Genomic DNA, 26,685 nt, shown 5'->3' with positions numbered 1-26,685 from the left:
GAAAATAAAAAATTGGGGGTGAAAAGATCATTTTTGTGGCTCTGCATTATAAACTTCTGTGAAGCACTTGGTGGGTCAAAGTGCTCACCACACATCTAGATAAGTTCCTTAGGGGGTCTACTTTCCAAAATGGTGTCACTTGTGGGGGGTTTCAATGTTTAGGCACATCAGGGGCTCTCCAAATGCGACATGGCATCCCATCACAATTCCAGTCAATTTTGCATTGAAAAGTCAAATGGCGCTCCTTCCCTTCCGAGCTCTGCCATGCGCCCAAACAGTGGTTTACCCCCACGTATGGGGTATCAGCGTACTCAGGACAAATTGTACAATAACTTTTGTGGTCCATTCTGTCCTGTTACCCTTGGTAAAATAAATCAAATTGGAGCTGAAGTAAATTTTTTGTGAAAAAAAAGTTAAATGTTCATTTTTATTTAAACATTCCAAAAAATCCTGTAAAACACCTGAAGGGTTAATAAACTTCTTGAATGTGGTTTTGAGCACCTTGAGGGGTGCAGTGTTTAGAATGGTGTCACACTTGTTTATTTTCTATCATATAGACCCCTCAAAATTACTTCAAATGTGATGTGGTCCCTAAAAAATATTGGTGTTGTAAAAATGAGAAATTGCTGGTCAACTTTTAACCCTTATAACTCCCTAACAAAAAAAAATTTTGGTTCCAAAATTGTGCTGATGTAAAGTAGACATGTGGGAAATGTTACTTATTAATTTTTGTGTGACATATCTCTGTGATTTAAGGGCATAAAAATTCAAAGTTGGAAAATTGCAAAATTTTCAAAATTTTCGCCAAATTTCCGTTTTTTCACAAATAAACGCACGTTATATCGAATAAATTTTACCACTATCATGAAGTACAATATATCACGAGAAAACATTGTCAGAATCGCCAAGATCCGTTGAAGCGTTCCAGAGTTATAACCTCATAAAGGGACAGTGGTGAGAATTGTAAAAATTGGCCCAGTTATTAACGTGCAAACCACCTTCGGGGCTTAAGGGGTTAATACCATATAACTATAGATGGCGATTCAAATAACAATATTATTAAACTGAAGAAACAGGAGTCAAAAATGGCAAAAAAGTAAGCAAAATTACAAAATTTATTGAAAATTCTTATCACTAATTTTCACATAAAAACATACATAATGTTGCCAAGTAGTACATAGTAGATAGTTATTTTTAGAAAATATTGTGACTACATCCGTGATACAACCAATGATCCAAGTTCACAAGACGGGACAATAGTGAATACAGTAAACATCAAAAGTATATTTAAATAGGCAGAAAATGTGCTGCCAACACATAAGTGCTACTAATACTGATATATGGCAATCCAAGCCAATGGTATAATCACACTAGTGGTGCTAATAAGGTCGCCATATATCGCTTGTAGAAAAAATGCAGCATGTGAAATTGAATAAGAAAATTAATTACCCATGTGTGCCAAAAGGCTTCCCCTGAGGAAGCGGTAACAATTGCACGCAAAATGCGCAGTGGGGTACATGACAGGGATCTCAATCCTTGAAAAAGGCTCATTCAGAGCCGAAACGTCGCCCAGACATGTGGGTCGATTAAACCCTGCGCGTTTTTTCACTGAATGATGGAGTGCTGCCTCTTTTTTTTTAATTTATATACTATTATACACACACGTATATACACTATTATACACACGCTAGATGGTGACCCGATTCTAATGCATCGGGTATTCTAAAATATGTATGTCCACGTAGTATATTGCCCAGTCACGTAGTATTTTGCCCAGTCACGTATTATAATGCTCCATGCAGTTATGGCCCCATAGAGGCCGGCTGGCCTCGACCAATCAGCAAGGCGGGATTTCCGAGACAGACAGGCAATTAGACCCTTAGACAACACAATGGCGGCACTTGACAGCAGTGGAGGACAATGATGATTCCAGAATTCGCGGCAGACTGTGCCCGTCGCTGATAGGTCGAGGCCTGGCGGCCTCGACCAATCAGCGACGCGGGATTTCCAGGAAAGACAGACAATTAAACCCTTAGACAATTATATATATAGACTAGCTGAAGAGGCTGGCATTGCCTGGGCATAGTAAATATCTGTGGTTAGTTATAGCACGTCACTTCTCTTATTTTCCCATCACGCCTCTCATTTTCCCAATTACCGTATATACTCGAGTATAAGCCGACCCGAGTATAAGCCGACCCCCCTAATTTTGCCACAAAAAACTGGGAAAACTTATTGACTCGAGTATAAGCCTAGGGTGGAAATGCAGCAACTACCGGTGAATTTCAAAAATAAAAATAGATCATTATTTCCCCATAGCTGTGCCATATAGTGCTCTACACCATTCATATTTCCCCATAGCTGTGCCCCATATAGTGCTCTGCACCGTTCACTGTGCCCCCTAGCTGTGCCATATACAGTGCTCTGCACCGTTCACTGTGCCCCATAGCTGTGCCATATACAGTGCTCTGCACCGTTCATTGTGCCCCCTAGCTGTGCCTTATACGGTACTCTGCACCGTTCATTGTGCCCCCTAGCTGTGCCTTATACGGTGCTCTGCACCGTTCATTGTGCCCCCTAGCTGTGCCATATACGGTGCTCTGCACCGTTCACTGTGCCCCCTAGCTGTGCCTTATACGGTGCTCTGCACCGTTCATTGTGCCCCCTAGCTGTGCCTTATACGGTGCTCTGCACCGTTCACTGTGCCCCCTAGCTGTGCCTTATACGGTGCTCTGCACCGTTCATTGTGCCCCCTAGCTGTGCCTTATACGGTGCTCTGCACCGTTCACTGTGCCCCATAGATGTGCCATATACAGTGCTCTGCACCGTTCACTGTGCCCCCTAGCTGTGCCTTATACGGTGCTCTGCACCGTTCATTGTGCCCCCTAGCTGTGCCTTATACGGTGCTCTGCTCCGTTCATTGTGCCCCCTAGCTGTGCCTTATACGGTGCTCTGCACCGTTCATTGTGCCCCCTAGCTGTGCCTTATACGGTGCTCTGCACCGTTCACTGTGCCCCCTAGCTGTGCCTTATACGGTGCTCTGCACCGTTCATTGTGCCCCCTAGCTGTGCCTTATACGGTGCTCTGCACCGTTCATTGTGCCCCCTAGCTGTGCCTTATACGGTGCTCTGCACCGTTCACTGTGCCCCATAGATGCTCCACATTAATCTGTGCTGCCGCTGCTACTGCTGCAATAAAAAAAAAAAAACACATACTCACCTCCCTTGATTGCAGCTCCCAGCGTCTCGTTCCGGCGCCTCCATCTTCCCGGCGTCTCTGCTCTGACTGATCAGGCAGAGGGCGCCGCGCACACTGTATGCGTCATCGCGCCCTCTGCCTGATCAGTCAGAGAGCGCAGACGCCGGGAAGATGGAGGCGCCGGCCGGGAAGATGGATCGGCGCCCGGCGGCTGGAACGAGGACAGGTGAATATAACATACTCACCTAGTCCTGGCGATCCTCGCGCTGTCCCCTCCTGTCTTCGGCGCTGCAGCTTCTTTCTATATCAGCGGTCACCGGCACCGCTGATTAGAGAAATGAATAAGCGGCTCCGCCCCTATGGGAGGTGGAGCCGCTTATTCATTTCTGTAATGAGCGGTCCCACGTGACCGCTGAAGAGAGGAAGAAGCTGCAGCGCCGAAGCCCGTGGGACGGCAGGGACAGCGCGAGGATCGCTGGGACTAGGTAAGTATACCCCAGCGCCCTCAGCCCCTCACCTGCCGACCCCACCGCTACCGTGACTCGAGTATAAGCCGAGGGGGGCACTTTCAGCCCTAAAATTTGGGCTGAAAATCTCGGCTTATACTCGAGTATATACGGTACATCTTTAATTTTCCCCCTCACATCTCTCATTTTCTCCCTCACTCCTCTCATTCCCGCCTAACACTTGTCATTTCGACCTCACATTTGTCATTTTCCGATCACTACACTATTTTCCCTCACTCCTCTCATTTTGCACTCACACCTTTTCATTTTCACCTCACACCTCTCATTTTCACCTCAGTATATACATGTTTGTCATCTCCCTCATATATAGTATACACCTGTATGTCATCTCCTGTATATAGTATATACCTGTATGTCATCTCCCCTGTATATAGTATATACCTGCTGTGTGTCATCTCCCCTGTATATAGTATATACCTGTATGTCATCTCCTCCTATATATAGTATATACCTGTATGTCATCTCCTCCTATATATAGTATATACCTGTGTGTCATCTCCCCTGTATATAGTATATATCTGTGTGTCATCTCCTCCTGTATATAGTATATACCTGTATGTCATCTTCTACATATAGCATATACCTGTATGTCATCTCCTCCTGTATATAGTATATACCTGTAGGTAATCTGCTCCTGTATATAGTATATACCTGTATGTCATCTCCTCCTGTATATAGTATGTACCTGTATGTCATCTCCTCCTTTATATAGTATATACCTGTGTGTCATCTCTCCTGTATATAGTATATATCTGTGTGTCATCTCCCCTGTATATAGTATATACCTGTGTGATCTCCTGTATTAGACCTCGTTAACACGTTATTTGCTCAGTATTTTTACCTCAGTATTTGTAAGATAAATTGGCAGCCTGATAAATCCCCAGCCAACAGGAAGCCCTCCCCCTGGCAGTATATATTAGCTCACACATACACATAATAGACAGGTCATGTGACTGACAGCTGCCGTATTTCCTATATGGTACATTTGTTGCTCTTGTAGTTTGTCTGCTTATTAATAAGATTTTTATTTTTGAAGGCTAATACCAGACTTGTGTGTGTTTTAGGGCGAGTTTCGTTTGTCAAGTTGTGTGTGTTGAGTTGCGTGTGGCGACATGCATGTAGCGACTTTTGTGAGATGAGTTTTGTGTGGCAACATGCGTGTAGCAACTTTTTGTGTGTCGAGTTGCATGTGACAGGTTAGTGTAGCAAGTTGTGTGCAGCAAGTTTTGCGCATGGTGAGTTTTGCGCGTGGTGAGTTTTATGTCTGGTGCCTTTTGAGTATGTGCAAGTTTTGTGTGAGGCAACTTTTGCATGTGTTGCAAATTTTGTGCATGTGGCAATTTTTCCGCATGTGCAAGTTTTGCGTGTGGCGAGTTTTCCATGAGGTGAGTTTTGCACTTGTGGCGAGTTTTGCATGAGCCTATTTTTTGCATGTGGCGAGTTTTGCGTGTGGTGAGTTTTGAGCGGCGACTTTTGTGTTTCGACTTTTATGTGGCGAGGTTGGTGTATGTGTGGTGAAATGTGTGCTGAGGGTGGTATATGTGTTCAAGCATGTGGTAGTGTGTGGCGCATTTTGTGTGTGTTCATATCCCCGTGTGTGGTGAGTATCCCATGTCGGGGTCCCACCTTAGCAACTGTACGGTATATACTCTTTAAGTCCCCCTTGTTCACATCTGGCAGCTGTCAATTTGCCTCCAACACTTTTCCTTTCACTTTTTCCCCATTATGTAGATAGGGGAAAAATAGTTTGATGAATTGGAAAGCACGGGGTTAAAATTTCACCTCACAACATAGCCTATGACGCTCTCGGGGTCCAGACGTGTGACTGTGCAAAATTTTGTTGCTGTAGCTGCGACGCTTCCAACACTTTTCCTTTCACTTTTTTCCCCATTATGTAGATAGGGGCAAAATTGTTTGGTGAATTGGAAAGCGCGGGGTTAATATTTCGCCTCACAACATAGCCTATGACGCTCTCGGGGTCCAGACGTGTGACTGTGCAAAATTTTGTGGCTGTAGCTGCGACGGTGCAGATGCCAATCCCGGACATACACACATACACACATACACACATTCAGCTTTATATAGTAGATTGTATATACACTATTACGCACGGTATATACATTATCCACACACATTGTATACACACTATTATACACACACACGGTATATACACTACTATACAATACTATACACACGATATATACACTATTATGCACACATTGTATATACACTATTATACACATACGGTGTATACACTATTAAATACATACATTGTATATACACTATTATACAGACATACATTGTATATACACTTTTATACACACACACACACACGATATATCCACTATTAAATACATACATTGTATATACACTATTAAATACATACATCGTATATACACCATTAGACACACACACTATTATACACACACACACGGTATATACACTATTAAATACATTCATTGTATATACAGTATTAGACACACATACATTGTATATACACTATTAAATACATACATCGTATATACACCATTAGACACACACACTATTATACACACACACACGGTATATACACTATTAAATACATACATTGTATATACACTATTAGACACACACGGTATATACACTATTAAATACATACATTGTATATACTCTATTAGACACACATACATTGTATATACACTAATACATACATTGTATATACACCATTAGACACACATACATTGTATATACACTATTATACAAACATACATTGTATATACACTATTATACAAACATACATTGTATATACACTATTATACACACACACGGTATATACACTATTAAATACATACATTGTATATACACTATTATACACACACACGGTATATACACTATTAAATACATGCATTATATATACACCATTAGACACACATACATTGTATATACACTATTATACAAACATACATTGTATATACACTATTATACACACACACGGTATATACACTATTAAATACATACATTGTATATACACTATTAGACACACATGATATATACACTATTACACACACATGATATATACACTATTACACACACATGCTATATACACTATTATACACACACTCACTGTATATACACTATTAAATACATACATTGTATATACACTATTAGACACACATACATTGTATATACACTATTAAATACATACATCGTATATACACCATTAGACACACACACTATTATACACACACACATGATATATACACTATTATACACACACACACTGTATATACACTATTAAATACATACATTGTATATACACTATTACACACACATGATATATACACTATTATACACACACGGTGCATACTAAAACCTTATGTGCCAAAATAACCTATACCTATGCCTATTTTAGATTTTTTTTTACCGTTTCAATTTCTTAATTTAGTTTTCCTTTCCACTTCACTCCATTTGAAGCAGAGTAACCAATTTATTTACATATGTATTTATTTGACATAAAGTTGCAATACATGAATGTAGGGGTTACATTTTTTGGAAATGGAAAAACGGTTTTGAGCTCCGTTTTTTTTTATTGGAATTAGTTCATATTAGTACAACAACGTTATCTTCCAAGTTTCATTAGGATCTTTTTAGGGATTCAATCTTTATGCGCCATATTCTTCCATACCTATACCTATGCCTACAGTGTTATCATGGTTGGAAACGGAAAAACGGTTTTGAGCTCCGTTTTTTTTATTGGAATATGTTCATATTAGTACAACAACGTTATCTTCCAAGTTCCATTAGGATCTTTTTAGGGATTCAGTCTTTATGCGCCATATTCTGCCATACCCATGCCTATGGTAGTTTTTTTTTCTAAAGTTGAATTTTTTTAATCTATTTTTCCTTTCCACTTCACTCTATTTAAAAATAAATTAGCGGAGGTTAAACTTTAATTGCGTTTTCAACATGGCAAACCCATACATTTCTATATAGTAACTTTAACCCCTTCATGACCCAGCCTATTTTGACCTTAAAGACCTTGCCGTTTTTTGCAATTCTGACCAGTGTCCCTTTATGAGGTAATAACTCAGGAACGCTTCAATGGATCCTAGCGGTTCTGAGATTGTTTTTTCGTGACATATTGGGCTTCATGTTAGTGGTAAATTTAGGTCAATAAATTCTGTGTTTATTTGTGATAAAAACGGAAATTTGGCGAAAATTTTGAAAATTTCGCAATTTTCACATTTTGAATTTTTATTCTGTTAAACCAGAGAGTTATGTGACACAAAATAGTTAATAAATAACATTTCCCACATGTTTACTTTACATCAGCACAATTTTGGAAACAAAATTTTTTTTTGCTAGGAAGTTATAAGGGTTAAAATTTGACCAGCGATTTCTCATTTTTACAACGAAATTTACAAAACCATTTTTTTTAGGGACCACCTCACATTTGAAGTCAGTTTGAGGGGTCTATATGGCTGAAAATACCCAAAAGTGACACCATTCTAAAAACTGCACTCCTGAAGGTGCACAAAACCACATTCTAGAAGTTTATTAACCCTTCAGGTGCTTCACAGCAGCAGAAGCAACATGGAAGGAAAAAATGAACATTTAACTTTTTAGTCACAAAAATGATTTTTCAGCAACAATTTTTGTATTTTCCCAATGGTAATAGGAGAAACTGAACCACGAAAGTTGTTGTCCAATTTGTCCTGAGTACGCTGATACCTCATATGTGGGGATAAACCACTGTTTGGGCGCACGGCAGGGCTTGGAAGGGAAGGAGCGCCATTTGACTTTTTGAATGAAAAATTGGCTGCACTCTTTAGCGGACACCATGTCACGTTTGGAGAGCCCCCGTGTGCCTAAAAATTGGAGCTCCCCCACAAGTGACCCCATTTTGGAAACTAGACGCCCCAAGGAACTTATCTAGATGCATAGTGAGCCCTTTAAACCCCCAGCTGCTTCACAAATTGATCCGTAAAAATGAAAAAGTACTATTTTTTCACAAAAAAAAATTTTTTAGCCTCAATTTTTTCATTTTCACATGGACAACAGGATAAAATGGATCCTAAAATTTGTTTGGCAATTTCTCCTGAGCACACCGATACCTCACATGTGGGGGTAAACCACTGTTTGGGCACATGGTAAGGCTCGGAAGGGAAGGAGCGCCATTTGACTTTTTGAATGGAAAATTATCTCCATCGTTAGCGGACACCATGTCGCGTTTGGAGAGACCCTGTGTGCTTAAACATTGGAGCTCCCCCACAAGTGACCCCATTTTGGAAACTGGACCCCCCAAGGAACTTATCTAGATGCCTAGTGAGCACTTTAAACCCTCAGGTGCTTCACAAATTGATCCGTAAAAATGAAAAAGTACTTTTTTTTCACAAAAAATTTCTTTTCGCCTCAATTTTTTCATTTTCACATGGGCAATAGGATAAAATGGATCCTAAAATTTGTTGAGCAATTTCTCCCGAGTACGCCGATACCTCATATGTGGGGGTAAACCACTGTTTGGGCACACGGCAGGGCTCAGAAGGGAAGGCGCGCCTTTTGACTTTTTGAATGGAAAATTAGCTCCATTTGTTAGCGGACACCATGTCGCATTTGGAGAGCCCCTGCGTGCCTATGCAATGGAGCTCCCCCACAAGTGACCCCATTTTGGAAACTAGACCCCCCAATGAACTTATCTAGATGCATACTGAGCACTTTAAACCCCCAGGTGCTTCACAGAAGTTTATAATGCAGGGCCATGAAAATAAAAAATAATTTTTCTTTTCTCAAAAATGATTTTTTAGCCTGGAATTTCCTATTTTGCCAATGGTAATAGGAGAAATTGGACCCCAAATATTGTTGTCCAGTTTGTCCTGAGTACGCTGATACCCCATATGTGGGGGTAAACCACTGTTTGGGCGCACGGCAGGGCTCAGAAGGGAAGGCACGCCATTTAGCTTTTTAAATGGAAAATTAGCTCCAATCATTAGCGGACACCATGTCGCGTTTGGAGAGCCCCTGTGTGCCTAAACATTAGAGATCCCCCACAAATGACCCCATTTTGGAAACTAGACCCCCAAAGGAACTAATCTAGATGTGTGGTGAGCACTTTGAACCCTCAAGTGCTTCACAGAAGTTTATAACGCAGAGCCATGAAAATAAAAAAAAAAATTCTTTTCTCAAAAATGATTTTTTAGCCCGCAATTTTTTATTTTCCCAAGGGTAACAGGAGAAATTTGACCCCAAAAGTTGTTGTCCAGTTTCTCCTGAGTACGCTGATGCCCAATATGTGGGGGTAAACCACTGTTTAGGCACATGCTGGGGCTCGGAAGTGAAGTAGTGACGTTTTGAAATGCAGACTTTGATGGAATGCTCTGCGGGCGTCACGTTGCGTTTGCAGAGCCCCTGATGTGGCTAAACAGTAGAAACCCCCCACAAGTGACCCCATTTTGGAAACTAGACCCCGAAAGGAACTTATCTAGATGTGAGGAGAGCACTTTGAACCCCCAAGTGCTTCACAGAAGTTCATAACACAGAGCAGTGAAAATAATAAATACGTTTTCTTTCCTGAAAAATAATTTTTTAGCCCAGAATTTTTTATTTTCCCAAGGGTTACAGGAGAAATTGGACCCCAAAAGTTGTTGTCCAGTTTCTCCTGAGTACACTGATACCCCAAGTGTGGGGGTAAACCACTGTTTGGGCACACGTGGGGGCTCAGAAGGGAAGTAGTGACTTTTGAAATGCAGAAACCCCCCACAAGTGACCCCATTTTGGAAACTAGACCCCCCAAGGAACTTATCTAGATATGTGGTGAGCACTTTGAACCCCCAAGTGCTTCACAGACGTTTACAACGCAGAGCCGTGAAAATAAAAAATCATTTTTCTTTCCTCAAAAATGATGTTTTAGCAAGCAATTTTTTATTTTCTCAAGGGTAACAGGAGAAATTGGACCCCAGTAATTGTTGCGCAGTTTGTCCTGAGTATGCTGGTACCCCATATGTGGGGGTAAACCACTGTTTGGGCACACGTCGGGGCTCGGAAGTGAGGGAGCACCATTTGACTTTTTGAATACAAGATTGGCTGGAATCAATGGTGGCGCCATGTTGCGTTTGGAGACCCCCTGATGTGCCTAAACAGTGGAAACCCCTCAATTCTAACTCCAACACACCCCTAACCCTTATCCCAACTGTAGCCATAACCCTAATCACAACCCTAACCCCAACACACCCGTAACCCCAACACACCCCTAACCCCAACACACCCCTAACCCTAACCACAACCCTAATTCCAACCCAACCCTAGCCCTAAGGCTATGTGCCCACGTTGCGGATTCGTATGAGATTTTTCAGCACCATTTTTGAAAAATCCACGGGTAAAAGGCACTGCGTTTTACCTGCGGATTTACCGCGGATTTCCAGTGTTTTTTGTCCGGATTTCACCTGCGGATTCCTATTGAGGAACAGGTGTAAAACTCTGCGGAATCCGCACAAAGAATTGACATGCTGCGGAAAATACAACGCAGCGTTCCCGCGCGGTATTTTCCGCACCATGGGCACAGCGGATTTGGCTTTCCATATGTTTACATGGTACTGTAAACCTGATGGAACTCTGCTGCGGATCCGCAGCGGCCAATCCGCACCATGTGCACATAGCCTAATTCTAAAGGTATGTGCACACGCTGCGGAAAACGCTGCGGATCCGCAGCAGTTTCCCATGAGTTTACAGTTCAATGCAAACCTATGGGAAACAAAAATCGCTGTACACATGCTGCAGAAAAACTGCACGGAAACGCAGCGGTTTACATTCCGCAGCATGTCACTTCTTTCTGCGGATTCCGCAGCGGTTTTACAACTGCTCAAATAGAAAATCGCAGTTGTAAAACCGCATTGAAATGCGCAGAAAAAACGTGGTAAATCCGCCATAATTCCGCAGCGGTTTAGCACTGCGGATTTATCAAATCCGCAGCGGAAAAATCCGCAGAGGACCAGAATACGTGTGCACATACCGAAAACCTACCCCTACCCCTAACCCTACCCCTAGAAATAACCCTAACCCTACCCCTAACCCTACCCCTAACCCTAACCCTAACCCTAGTTCTTACCCCAACCTTAGTGGAAAAAAAAAATACTTTTTTTATTGTCCCTACCTATGGGGGTGACAAAGGGGGGGGGGGGGGGGGGTCATTTATTATTTTTTTTATTTTGATCACTGAGGTAGGTTATATCTCAGTGATCAAAACTCACTTTGGAACGAATCTGCCGGCCGGCAGATTCGGCGGGCGCACTGCACATGTGCCTGCCATTTTGGAAGATGGCGGCGCCCAGGAAAGAAGACGGACGGTCCCCGGGAGGCCAGGTAAGTATAAGGGGGGGAGATCAGGGCACGGGGGGGGGCGTCGGAGCACGGGGGGGGTGGATCGGAACACGGGGGGGTGGATTGGAGCACGGAGTGGGGGATCGCTGTGCGGGCGGGTGGATCGGAGCACGGGGGGGGGGATCGCTGTGCGGGGGGGGATCGGAGTGCGGGGGGGTTTGTTTGGAGCACGGGGGGTGTGATTGGAGCACGGGGGGAGCGGGCAGGAGGACGGGGGAGCGGAGCACAGGACCGAGGGGAGCGGACCACAGATCGGGGGGCTGGGGGGGCGATCGGAGGGGTGGGGTGGGTGCACATTAGTGTGTCCAGCCATGGCCGATGATATTGCAGCATCGGCCATGGCTGGATTGTAATATTTCACCATTTTTTTAGGTGAAATATTACAAATCGCTCTGATTGGCAGTTTCACTTTCAACAGCCAATCAGAGCGATCGTAGCCACGAGGGGGTGAAGCCACCCCCCCTGGGCTAAACTACCACTCCCCCTGTCCCTGCAGATCGGGTGAAATGGGAGTTAACCCTTTCACCCGATCTGCAACGCATATGCTGCGTCATGGGTCGGAATGGCACCGACTTTCATGACGCAGCGTATGCGTCAAAGGTCGGGAAGGGGTTAAATTTGAAATAAACACTGAATCCCTAAGAAGATCTTGATGAAACTTTGAAAATAAGTTTGTCATTAATATGAACTTTTTCCAGCAAGAAAAACAGAGCTTAAAAATGTAATTCTGTTTTCAACAATGTTCATACATTCCTATATAATAACTTTACATTTCAAATAAACAGTGAATCCCTAAGTATATCTTTATTGAAAATTTTTGCCTTACACCGGCCTCACACTGGCGAGTTTTACGGACGTATGAGAGGTGCAGAAAATACGGATTGCATACGGTACAATGCTTCTCTATGGCCCAGCTCCTATCTGCCGTATTTTACTGATCCGTATTATTCGGCTTTCTATGGCCGTAGAAAATCGCAGCATGCTGCGTTTGTCACCGTATTGCGCAAAAAATACGCCAATGAAAGTCTATGGGGGCCAGAAAAATACGGATTACACACGGACCAGCAGTGTGACTTGCGAGAAATACGCAGCGGTGTTAGAGAGAAAAGCCGGAAATTCAGTGCGGTGTACAGTAAAATCACACTGACAGGTTATAATAGAATAGCTAAAATAAATGTCTACACATAGTAACACACACACACACACACACACACACACGATGGTGGCCCGATTCTAACGCATCGGGTATTCTAGAATATGCATGTCCACGTAGTATATTGCCCAGCCATGTAGTATATTGCCCTGCCCATGTACTATATTGGCCAGCCAAGTACCATATTGCCCAGCTCACGTAGTATATTGCCCAGCTCACGTAGTATATTGCCCAGCCACGTAGTATATTGCCCAGCCACGTACTATATTGCCCAGTTACGTAGTATATTGCACAGCGACGTAGTATACAGCACAGAGCCATGTAGTATATTGGCCAGTCACGTAGTATATTGCCCAGCCACGTAGTATATTGCCCAGCCACGTACTATATTGCCCAGTTACGTAGTATATTGCACAGCGACGTAGTATACAGCACAGAGCCATGTAGTATATTGGCCAGTCACGCAGTATATTGCCCAGCCAGGTTTGTCACATTTTAAAAAATAAAAAATAAACATATACTCACCTTTCTGAGGGCCCCTTGTAGTCCACGGCAGCTTTGGGTCCCAGCAGTGGTATGAGCGCAGGGCCTGTGATGACTTCGCAGTCACATGACCGTGGGCTGGCGAATATAGTATGTGGCTGGGCAATATACTACGTGGACATGCATATTCTAGAATACCCGATGCGTTAGAATCGGGCCACCATCTATATATCTACATCTATATATACCTATTCTATGTGTACACATTTATTCTACCTATTCTATTATAACCTGTCAGTGTGATTTTACTGTACACCGCACTGAATTGCCGGCTTTTCGATAGAACACCGCTGCGTATCAGGGGCCTGATCGTTGGTCGCTGTCACACATAACGAGATCGTTAGCGGGATCGTTGCTACGTCACAAAAAGCGTGACGTTGCAACGATATCCTTAACGATATCGTTATGTGTGAAGGTACCTTAAGGCAAAAATTTTCGATAAAGATCTACTTAGGGATTCACTGTTTATTTGAAATGTAAAGTTATTATATAGGAATGTATGAATTAACATTGTTGAAAACAGAATTACATTTTTAAGCTTTGTTTTTCTTGCTGGAAAAAGTTCATATTAATGACAAACTTATTTTCAAAGTTTCATCAAGATCTTCTTAGGGATTCAGTGTTTATTTCAAATGTAAAGTTACTCTATAGCAATGTATGGGTTTGCCTTGTGGAAAACGCAATTAAAGTTTAACCTCCGCTAATTTATTTTTAAATAGTGAAGTGGAAAGAAAAAATAGATTCAAAAAATTCAACTTTAGAAAAAAAAACTACCATAGGCATGGGTATGGCAGAATATGGCACATAAAGACTGAATCCCTAAAAAGATCTTAATGGAACTTGGAAGATAACGTTGTTGTACTAATATGAACTAATTCCAATAAAAAAAACGGAGCTCAAAACCGTTTTTCCGTTTCCAACCATGATAACACTGTAGGCATAGGTATGGCAGAAAATGGCGCATAACGACTGAATCCCTAAAAAGATCTTAATGAAACTTGGAAGATAACGTTGTTGTACTAATATGAACATATTCCAATTAAAAAAACGGAGCTCAAAACCGTTTTTCCGTTTCCAACCATGATAACACTGTAGGCATAGGTATGGCAGAATATGGCGCATAAAGACTGAATCCCTAAAAAGATCCTACTGGAACTTGGAAGATAACGTTGTTGTACTAATATGAACATATTCCAATTAAAAAAACGGAGCTCAAAACCGTTTTTCCGTTTCCAACCATGATAACACACTAGGCATAGGTATGGAAGACTGAATCCCTAAAAAGATCCTACTGGAACTTGGAAGATAACGTTGTTGTACTAATATGAACATATTCCAATAAAAAAAACGGAGCTCAAAACCGTTTTTCCGTTTCCAACCGTGATAACACACTAGGCATAGGTATGGAAGAATATGGCGCATAAAGACCGAATCCCTAAAAAGATCCTAATGAAACTTGGATTAGTTGTTGTACTAATATGAACATTTTCCAATAAAAAAACGGAGCTTAAAACCGTTTTTTCGTTTCCAACCGTGATAACACATTAGGCATAGGTATGGCAGAATATGGCGCATAAAGACTGAATCCCTAAAAAGATCCTAATGAAACTTGGAAGATAATGTTGTTGTACTAATGTGAACTAATTCCAATAAAAAAAACCGGAGCTCAAAACCGTTATTCAGTTTCCAACCATGATAACACTGTAGGCATAGGTATGGCAGAATATGGCGCATAAAGACTGAATCCCTAAAAAGATCTTAATGAAACTGGGAAAGTAACTTTCTGTCACCAATATGAACTTTTTCCAATAAAAAGAACTGAGCTTAAAACCGTTATTCGTAATACTTACCAAAGTGATGATGGGAGAGCCTGGTGTTGATGCTTGACTTCAGTAAGGTACAGTCACACATAGCGACGCTGCAGCGATATAGACAACGATCTGACCTAAACTAGATCGCTGGAGCGTCGCTGTAGAGACATCAAACACTAACAGCAGAACGATGCAGGAGCGACCCAGTGATGTAACGGCGACTCGCTTATTGTTCTCGCTCCATGTAAAACATTGCTGGCGTAGTTGCTTTTGCTGTCAGACATGACGATACGCGCCGATCTAGCGACCAAATAAAGTTTTGGACTTTCAGCTCCGACCAGCGATATCACAGCGGGATCCTGATCGCTGCTGCGTGTCAAGCACAACGAGATCGCTATCCAGGACGCTGCAAAGTCACAGATTGTTGTCGTTCTCGTTGTAAAGTTGCTGAGTGTGACGGTACCTTAAGATATGCCCCAGCCAGCATGTCCACTTACTCTGCATTCTGTGGTTGCTGGGCCCTGGATGTGTGAGAGGAGGGTTTATAAACTATCTCAAGGTAGACAATATTAGGCTAGGTTCTCATTGCGTCAGGGCAATCCTTTTAGCGCTAAGCGCTAGCGGATTGCGCTAACGCAATGTCTTTTTAGGGGTCGTGTTAAACGTCCCCACTAGTGCAGATCCCCGATCTGCGAGAGCGGGGAACGGACCTCGGGCGCGCCTCGGACGCTGCAAGCAGCGTCCGAGGCGCGCCACAAAAGAACGGCACATCGCTAGCGCATGCAGAAAATGGCACGCACTAGCAATACGCTTTAACATTGCTGGCAATGGGAGCGCTAACGGACACGTTGCACGGCGTTAATTTCGCCATGCAACACTGTCTGTTAGCGCTCACCCGAAAACGAAATGAGAACCTAGCCTTAATGTTATCTCACTCAAAACATCCCCCTCCCTCTCTCAATTCAGGTACAGAGAAGGGAGTTGTAAGGCTATGTGCACACGTTCAGTTTTTTTCGCGTTTTTTTTTGCTATAAAAACGCGATAAAAACGTGAAAAAAACGCTTACATATGGTTCTCAATCATTTCAATGTAATCCGCAAAACTTGTGCAAATGTTGCGATTTTTTTTTCCGCGACAAAAACGAATCGCGGAAAAAAAAAGCAACATGTTCATTAATTCTGCGGAATCGCTGATTTCCCGCACACTGTAAAAAATCTACCATAGGTATAGACAAATATGACTAAAAAAATCTACCATAGGCAAAATCTACCATAGGCATAGGTATAGACAAATATGACACATAGGGTTTTAGTATTTTCCTACACACACACATGATATATACACTATTATACACACACACACACTGTATATACACTATTAAATACATACATTGTATATACACTATTATACACACATGATATATACACTATTATACACACACACACTCTATATACACTATTAAATACATACATTGTATATACACTATTACACACACATGATATATACACTATTACACACACACACACACACACACTGTATATACACTATTAAATACATACATTGTATATACACTATTACACACACATGATATATACACTATTATACACACACACACACACACACACACTGTATATACACTATTATACACACGATATATACACGATTACAGACACACACGATATATACACTATTACACACACACACACACTATAGATACACTTTTATATACACATATTCTTCGCATCAGCATCCATACAGCAAAGAACATATTCACAGTAGACAACCCTTACTAGTCTAAGTTTTAAGCTTGTATTAAAAAATAGTAATAATAAAAAACTTATTTTAAACATATGCATTATAGTCGTGACAGCCGCACAGACTCCTCTCTGCCTCACTCACATCTGCACTGACCGCACCGTGCGTGACAGGACTCACTCAGCACTAGTGCAGCAAACACGGAAGTGCTCCTCTGTGCCTGATTGGTTACCTTTGAAGTTGGCCAGCTGTGTGATTGGTTGCGGCGCAGTTCGAGTCCATGACGTCATCACTGCACTGTCAATACCAGTCGGTGTGCCGGTGACCGGAATAATGGAAATCCGGTTCACCGAGGAACAGTTTCAGGAGGCCTGGAAGGAGCTGGACGGGCGGGCACTGCCTGCAGGCTGGGAGCTGTTCACAGAGAGCACGGGCATTCACATCTACCGGCTCTACGACCAGGTACGGCTCCCTGTCATCCATGGTGATCTGTGAATGCAAAGTGCAGAGCCATGGCTGAGATGATTACTGTACAGGCACTAAGAAGCGTGCAATATGCCATAAATCACAAGTACACACATTATATACATATATACACATATATATATATATATACACCTTTTAATAGTACAGAAAAACTTTGATTCAGCCATTAAAAACGCCACAGTATTTTTTTCATGCATCTTTTCAGAAGAAGCCTATAAGGAAAAATGCACCAAAAGTGCAGAGTTCAGCAGCGCCTTTAGATGCCCCGCGGGCGGAGATTTCATGGAAACACATTTACTTACAGTTTAAACCTTATTCACATGTAGCGTAAATGTTGCATATTTTCTGCTCAGAAATTCTGCTGTTTATCTGTCCAATCAAAGTGGATGTGATTTCATGATAACTGCGGCCCCGCTTCTGAACTTTGCGGTTTTGGTGCTTTGTTTCTCTCTTCTATGTGGAGCCTGAAAAAAATGCATGTAAAAACTGTAGTCACCGTACTTTATTAACCCCTTAATGCCACGGCCCTTTTTCATTTTTTTTTTTTTCCGCTCCCCTCCTTCCCAGAGCCATAACTTTATTTTTCCGTCAATATGGCCATGTGAGGGCTTATTTTCGTGATCTGGGGTCGAGAGAGGGCTTATTTTTTCCATGCCGAGCTGACGTTTTTAATGATACCACATTTGTGCAGATATATTTTTTTGATCGCCCGTTATTGCATTAATGCAATGTCGCGGCGACCAAAAAAAGGTAATTCTGGCGTTTTAAAATTTTTTTTCTCACTACGCTGTTTAGCGATCAGGTTAATGTTTTTTTTTTATTGATGGATCGGGAGATTCTGAACGCGGCAACACCAAATATGTGTAGGTGTGATTTTTTTTTTTTAATTATTTTTGATGGGGCAAAAGGGGGGTGATTTAAACTTTTATATTTTTTTTTTTTTTTCATATTTTTAAAAACATTTTTTTTAACTTTTGCCATGCTTCAATAGCCTCCCTGGTAGGGTAGAAGCTGGCACAACTGGATCGGCTCTGCTACATAGCAGCGATCCTCAGATCGCTGCTATGTAGCTGAATTGCAGGTTTGCTGTGAGCGTCGACCACAGGGTGGCGCTCACAGCAGGCCGGCATCAGTAACCATAGAGGTCTCAAGGACCACTATGTTTACCATCCTGATGCATCGCCGACCCCAGATGATGTGACGGGGGTCGGCGATGCACTCATTTCCGCAGCGTTAGTTAAATGCCGCTGTCAGCGTTTGACAGCGGCATTTAACAGGTTAATAGCGGCGGGTGAATCGCGATTTCACCCGCCGCTATTTCGCGCACATGTCAGCTGTACATAACAGCTGACATGTCGCGACTTTGATGTGGGCTCAGCGCCGGAGCCCTGCGGTATGTGTACTACAAAATGTGGCCATCTTTCTTTTGTTCAAAAGTTGGGACATATGCTAAATGGTATTAATAAAGACTATAGCTCACACAGAAAACTCAAAAACAACAAGCCCTTAAAGGGAACCTGTCACCCCGAAAATCGTATATGAGCTAAGGCCACCGGCATCAGGGGCTTATCTACAGAATGCTGTAGATAAGCCCCTGATGCCGGTGGCCTTAGCTCACCCTCGATTTTTGGGGTGACAGATTCCCTTTAATCAAGCATGGAAGAAAGTTAGAGCTCTGGGAAAGCCTGAAGGAAATTCAAAAGTGAAGAGGGGTCCACTGTATGTTGCAAGAGCTGGTAGAGATCTGGCCTTGGCCCTGAGCTCTCATATAGAGTGGAGCGGCTTTCACTGCACTGTGGAGCAAGCATTGTTAAGTGTTTCTTGCTGGGTAGAACTAGTACTTCTCTAATGACCATAATCTGAGGAACCTAAGGACTGTGCCATTTAGGATGCCACTATCATTATATAGTGTGGAATTTATGTAGAGTATCGTGATGGAGAGCCCCCTCCTTTATAAGAACATCACCAACTGGTTGCCTTGGCAACTAGTAGGGCACAATGCAATTTTCCAATAAGAAGATATTGATCATCGATCCTTAGGATAGGTCATCAATATCAGATCCATTGGGGTCTGACATTGAGCATATCCCACATATAAATAACACATCCTATGGTTTAGGTTACCAATATATTCTACCCAATAACCTATCCGTAAGATGTGTCATATGAGATTCTTGGGGTTGTGATAGGCAAGCTCGGGAAGCTCCCAGCTGCCAACATTTTGAACGGTGCTTCAATGTCTAGCAGCCGACCGCTGAACACCTTTTCTCCAGAATATTTCCTTTTACCCTTGATAGGACTGCCTCTAAGTATACCACTATCACACAAAATGCACTGCAGTGCAGAAGTATTCCAGTGTATTATAAAATACATCAGATTATCACAAGGTCATGTCCCCTGGTGGGACTAAAGAAAGCTAGTAACAGATCAATAAAGTTCATAGGAAAAAATAATTTAAAAAAAGTACCGTAATCTGAACTGTAACATTCTTAAAGGGGCTTTCCACTTCAGGGCACACTTTTGACAAGTAGTGGAACTTTCTAAATATTAGCAGTGTGTAATATACACATTGTTAGGATTTGACTCTAATAGACAGTGTGCATACTTGCAGTCTTGTGCCGACTAGCTTCTAGTCCAGTTTTCTGAATATTAAAAGAAACAGATGACAAGATAGTCATCATGTGACAAATATGTAAATCAAACTGGCTGTAGGAGCCAAGTTCTACTGCTGGAGTTACACTAACGTTTAAAAAATCGGTCCGATGTTGAGCCAGAAAACCAGGACGTGTGTAATGCGAGTACAATGCGATTTTTCTCAACTAGCATCCGTATGACATGTGTATGCAATTCGATTTTAACATCAGCTTTTACATAGAGAATTACTCTGTCATTTGAAGATAATTTTCTTCAGGACATAGATAGGTGCATGTAGAAATATGTGAGTCGCATATAGAATCATTGCTTTGTGTGTGTAGCTTACTGTGTATGGATTTAAGTAATAAATAAAGAAAAAAATGGTGTGGGGTCCCCCCAAATTTTTATAACCAGTTGAGGGAAAGCTGACAGGTGGGTACTGATGTTTATAGCCTGGGAAGGGTATAAAAAACATGGAGCTTCCCAGGCTATTAATATCAGCTCACAGCTGTATGCTTAGCCTTTACTGGTTATTAAAATGGGGACCCACCAAAAAAATGAAGCGGGGCCCCCCTATAATTAATAACCAGCAAGGGTGATATTAATAGGCCATGGATATTGACCCCCTCCCAGACTAAAAATATCCTCTCTTAGCCTCCTCAAAAAAGGCACATCCATAAGATGCACCAATTCTGGCGCTTAGCCTCTGCTCTTCCCACTTGACCTGGTGTCAAAAATATTTGGAATGGAAATAATTTTGGAAAAAACACTGCATACTTTTCCTGAAGCATCTTCTTTAAAAACTATGCAAGTAAACAGGCGTCTGTAAGATATCATGTGCACATACCCTTACAGGTAGCCATTAGCGCATTTCTTCATTTGGACACCACTGGACATAAAATTGTGTTTTATGTTACCTTATACCTCAATTGTACACATTGAGATTTAGGATAACCAATTTTACACTCTTGCCCTTTTGAACCCAAGACGGGTGCTTATCCTTAATACAATGGATTATCTGTCTTTTATAATTCTATAGCTAATTGGAATAAGCAGCTTTCCTGCTGATCATCCGATATATGGTGTAGATTTCAGGCTCAGCTCATCTGTGGGATATCCTGCTTAGAAAGAACTGATGTTCCTACAGTCTGTATCAATGTGATCTGTGGATTTATACTTGTGTCCTCTTGTACATGTGTCTTAGGACAATATAATCAGTAGAGAATAACACAAAGTAGAATGATATAAAGATGTGGAGAATTTGCGGGGTCTTTCCGCTCTGATGATTATTGAAGATGTCAATTACAAGAATTATGAAACATACTGTTTTTAGCCGATGCGTTTCGAAGTGCCACATTCTTCTTCCTCAGGAAACAACCTAAGATTCAGGGGAACAGTTGTATCATGACCATCCATCTGCCTTTAGGCAAATTCTTCAGATATAAATCCTTTACTACCGTATTTTTTGAACCATAAGATGCACTTTTTTGCCTCCAAATTTGGGAGGAAAGAATGAGGTGCGTCTTATGGTCCGAATGTAACATGTGGGGAGGGGTCAGTAGCGGAGTGGGATCGCACTGGGACTGCACTCGCAGGAGGCAGGAAAATATTGCCGCTGCAGGAATCCGGCGCTGGGGAAAGGAATATTCATTAGTCGCTTCCCCACCCACCTGTCAGCGCCGAGTAGGGAGCAGCAAATATGCCTTCAATTAAATAGCTGACCCGCATGGTTTCCCCAGTGCCGGATTCCTGCAGCGGCTGGGGAGATCGGGTGTCCGTTGGAGGAGGCGGCAGGAGCAGGGGGCCAGAGGAGAGATTGCCGCATACCTGACAGCACAGCGCGGGCTGTGCTGATGCTGAGTGCTCCTGTATAGGACATGTGTGAGATAATGAAGAGGGCGGGCTGGAGTAGCACATGACAGCATACAGCCCTCCCTCTTCATGATGTCATCACAGGTCCAGCAGACACCGCACTAGAAACAATGCAGCTTCCTCTTACAGGACCTGTGGTGACGTAAAAAGAGGGAGGACTCTGTGCAGTCATGTGATGCTCTTCTTTACCTCACCTGTAAGCTGTAGAGAGAGTGACAGAGAGACATTTGGTTTTCTAGCGTGGTTGGCTGCAGGACCTGCACTGAGCATAGTGAGCACAGCCTGTACAAGTAAGAATTAATTAAAAGTTTAGTAATAACATTACAGATATTTTACAAAGTTGCTTATTGTCATGATTGATTTAAGAAATAAGACTTAAAGTGACAGGTACTCTTTAAAGCTGGGATTTAATTTGGTACATATGCATATAGTCTAAAGGCACAGTGGTGTTGTCATACTCGGACATGGATAAGTCTGGCTGACGTCAGAGCATACAAATATGACGGGATGGAAAAGGGAGAAAAAGACCCTAACGGTAGTGAGCGAGGTATGGGACACCTCTTCTTGACACCAACCTCTGCCTGTCCTAAGCTCCCCTAGTGCCCTATGCAGGTCCTCCCCCCCCCCCCCCCCACTGCTGTCACATGCCTACTCTCTGACTGTCTCCTCTCTTGACCCTGGCTAGTGCACTGACCGGCAAGGATGCTAGCCTCACCACTACAGATACACAGGGGAAGAGACAAACATGGGATAGACAAAAAAATAAAGAAATACTCTGCTGCTAAGCTCCAAAGCAGCAGAGAATACGGCACTAGGAATCTGCACTCTCACAGCATCAACACCACAGAAACAGGGGAGGCCCCTGAGTTGCATCCACAGAGTAGCTGCTGGCACTAATGGAGCAGTGAACCTGATGCAAGGATAGTCATACTAAGCTGGTAAGTAACAGGAAAGACACAATCAGGATCTGAATCTAAAGGCAATAACTGAGGTGGGTTACAAGATGTCAGTCAAAAAGGGACTTTTATGATTGGGAAAGGTTGGAGTGTTCTGACATAATGGGTTTAGTGCATTTTGGCTCAAACACAGATTCCTAAAGTGAATGCATATTCTTTTCAGTCTCTTGCCATGGTTGAGCATCAAAAATACAATACCTGGCTGCAAGTTGAAGTGTATTAACTATGCCAGGGTGTCTTGTGTGTATGGAATCATAAGGGTATGTGCACACGATGCGGATTTTGCTGCGGATCCGCAGGCAGCAGTTTCCCATGAGTTTACAGTACAATGTAAACCTATGGGAAACAAAAATCGCTGTACACATGCTGCAGAAAAACTGCACGGAAACGCAGCGTTTTACATTCCGCAGCATGTCACTTCTTTCTGCGGATTCCGCAGCGGTTTTACAGCTGCTCCTATAGAAAACCGCAGTGAAATCCGCAGAAAAACCACGGTAAATCTGCGATAAATCTGCAGCAAAAACGCAGCGTTTTTGCTCTGCAGATTTATCAAATCCGCTGCGGAAAAATCCACAGTGGACCAGAATACGTCTGCACATAGCCTAAGCCTCTAGAACAAGGAGTTGAAACTAAGAGAAACAAATAATTTTTATGTACAAGTGATATCCGGAGCCAAAATTTTAAGCTCTGCACAACTCTTTCGATTGAAATAAAATGTGGATGCAGCGATTCTCTCAAGAAGAATAGTAATTTGTTCAGATTCCTCAGTATGACACGGTCAGAAGCTTTGAGAGAGACTGCTTTTATTTTGTAGTACCATTTCTAAATGTCAACACAAAAGTAAATCTGGAAAGAACAAAGCTCATCCAGCTAGTGCAGGATTCTAGATACAGTAAGTCAGATTTTTATGGTTGGTGATTACTGTAATTTTATGTTTAGCATCTTCTAGAAAATGATGCCACTCCTAAAAGTCTCACTTGATTGCCATCAATTTATGACTATCAATATCATAGTTTCGTCAGAGGAAAAGTTTTGTGAAAAGTAGATGTGCTCCAACTCCAACCTCTGAGGCATCAACCTCCGCTGCAAAAGGATGCTTTAAGTTAAGATAAAGCATTACAAGGTTAGCTGAAAACCATTCCGTTAACTCCAAGAAGGTCTAAACTGCTTCAGGTTTCAAGTTGACCACATATTTTCTCTTTTCAGTCAACTCAGTCAATGGTTTGGCAATCTTAGAAAAAAAAATGTAATTAATGCATAATAGTAGTCTGCAAACCTTAAAGAATGCTGCAAAGCCGTCAGTTGTTTGAATTACACCCACTCATTGGACATTTAAGGGATTTATTCAGAAAACATTTGGCAGACTACATATACCTGAATGAGAATGAGAAAAACACATCTTTGATGAATAGTGCATAGATGTGTGACTCATAATCGTCCTCCAAATTACTGATGCACGGTTACATATGTCAATAATGTACATTGGATTAGACCAGGGCCGAGCAATTAATTTTTCCGAGGGGCCACAGGAGAATGTGACTGTTGTGGAGGGCCGAACTAAAAGGCTAAATTTAATTATGTTTAATGTTTATATTATAATTATTTAATATGAATTGTATACTTTAGTATTGAGCAGAATTATGTTTGCTGACACAGCTATATTTTACTGTGTAAGCTTACATACACCCCCTATGGACAGTCTGAGTCCACAAAGTCCCCCTTTTACTGTATGAGCCCCCCACAGCCCACCTATATTCAGTATGAGCCCCAGTACAACCCCCTATAGTATGAGTCCACACATACCCCCCTGTATATACAGTATGAGCCCCCACATAGCCAACCTATTTACAGTATGAATTCCCACATAGTCCCTCTATATACAGTATACAGTACTAGATGGTGGCCCAATTCAAATGTATCAGGTATTCTAGAATATGTAGGTAGTATCTAGAATATGTAGGTAGTATATAGCACAGGCTACGTACTATATTGCACAGTGACGTAGTATATAACACAACCGACGTAGTATATAACAGAACTACGTAGTATGTAACACAGCGTACGTAGTATATAGCACAGAGCACGTAGTATATTGCACAGCCACGTAGTATATTGGACAGTCACGTTGTATATTGCCTAGCTACATCGTATATAGCATAGAGATGTAGTATATAACAGAGCCCACGCAGTATGTAACACAGCCCACATAGTATATAGCAATGTGGGCACTATATGCTTGGTTAAAAAAGACTTAAAATAAAAAATAAACATATACTCACCTTCCGAAGACCCCTTGAAGTCCTGGCGCCTGTGTCGGTGCATGCGGCAGCTTCCGGTCCCAGGGTTGGTATGAGCGCAGGACCTGTGATGACATCACGGTCACATGACTGTGGCGTCATGGCAGGTCCTTCTCGCATAGCATCCTTGGCACCGGAACCTGCCGCTTTCACTGCCGAGGACATCAGGCGACGTCGGAGGGTGAGAGTAACCTTTTTTTTAATTGTAACATTAGATCGTTTTACTATTGATGCTGCATACGTAGCATCAATAGTAAAAAGTTGGTCACACAGGGTTAATAGCAGCGTTAACGGAGTGCATTACACCGCGGTGTTAACTCTGGCATTAACCCTGTGTTAGCGCTAACTGCAGGGCAGTAAAGCAACGGCCATTTCTCTGCCAGACTATGGCTATTGCTGATTGGTCGTGGCAAAACGCCCATTGCCACGACCAATCAGCGACTTGGATTTCCATGACAGACAGAGGCCGCGACCAATGAATATCCGTGACAGACAGAAAGACAGACAGAAGTGACCCTTAGACAATTATATAGTAGATTAGCCACCACAGCCTCCTTGTATATAGTATGAGCCACTTTTATCCAGTATGAGTCCCCACACAGTCCCTCAGTATACAGTATGTGCCCCTACACATTCTCTTTTAACCCCTGGTCCCCTGGCATTTTTGCTGTGTACACACCACACAGCAGATGTGATGTTATGACATGATCGCGACTGCTGTCTCAGTCACATATGCTTAATGGTGGAAAGAGGAGCCAGTGGTTCCCTCATCCACCATTGTAGTCACCTCAGCTGTGTGCGTCTGCGGGCCGGACTGGAGCAGCCAGAGGGCTGGATGCGGCCTGCTGGACTCGCTTTGGCCAGGTCTGTATTAGACTGGTATATTTGGGACTGCTGCTTATCCCCTTTCTCTCTAAGTGTCCCCCCAAGTCCGGTCCTCAAGAGCCACCAACAGGTCATGTTTTCAGGATTTCCTTAGTATTGCACAGGTGATGGAATTATTGCCTGTGCAGGTGATGCAATTATCACCTGTGCAATACTAAGGAAATCCTGAAAATGTGACCTGTTGGTGGCTCTTGAGGACCGCACTTGGGGAACACT

General features: G+C 42.4%; 1 protein-coding gene and 1 long non-coding RNA gene across 4 annotated transcripts in view; one reads left to right on the top strand and one right to left on the bottom strand.

Moving 5' to 3' along the window:
• The window catches only part of LOC138665187 (uncharacterized), a 103,189-nt gene that overhangs the window by 64,664 nt on the left and 11,840 nt on the right, over positions 1-26,685 (bottom strand). Inside the window, exons 2-3 of the long non-coding RNA XR_011318430.1 lie at positions 18,128-18,289; positions 17,572-17,828 (exon numbers count right to left, since the gene is read on the bottom strand). This is a non-coding gene — a long non-coding RNA (uncharacterized lncRNA). The remainder of the gene's footprint in view (positions 1-17,571; positions 17,829-18,127; positions 18,290-26,685) is intronic.
• The window catches only part of PCTP (phosphatidylcholine transfer protein), a 96,419-nt gene continuing 87,398 nt past the window's right edge, over positions 17,665-26,685 (top strand). For 2 of the 3 annotated variants that reach the window (XM_069752448.1, XM_069752449.1), the window contains exon 1: positions 17,669-17,801. In XM_069752448.1, the coding sequence (XP_069608549.1) occupies positions 17,673-17,801 (129 nt within the window). In that variant the 5' untranslated portion in view covers positions 17,669-17,672. Of the gene's footprint in view, positions 17,802-26,685 lie in introns of all 3 variants that reach the window. The other variant, XM_069752450.1, reaches the window with a different exon arrangement.

The sequence above is a fragment of the Ranitomeya imitator genome, chromosome 2, assembly GCF_032444005.1.
Source record: "Ranitomeya imitator isolate aRanImi1 chromosome 2, aRanImi1.pri, whole genome shotgun sequence".
NCBI classification, from domain to species: Eukaryota; Metazoa; Chordata; class Amphibia; order Anura; family Dendrobatidae; genus Ranitomeya; species Ranitomeya imitator.
The sequence above is the reverse complement of the archived record's forward strand: the minus strand, read 5'-3'. Positions and strand labels throughout refer to the sequence as shown.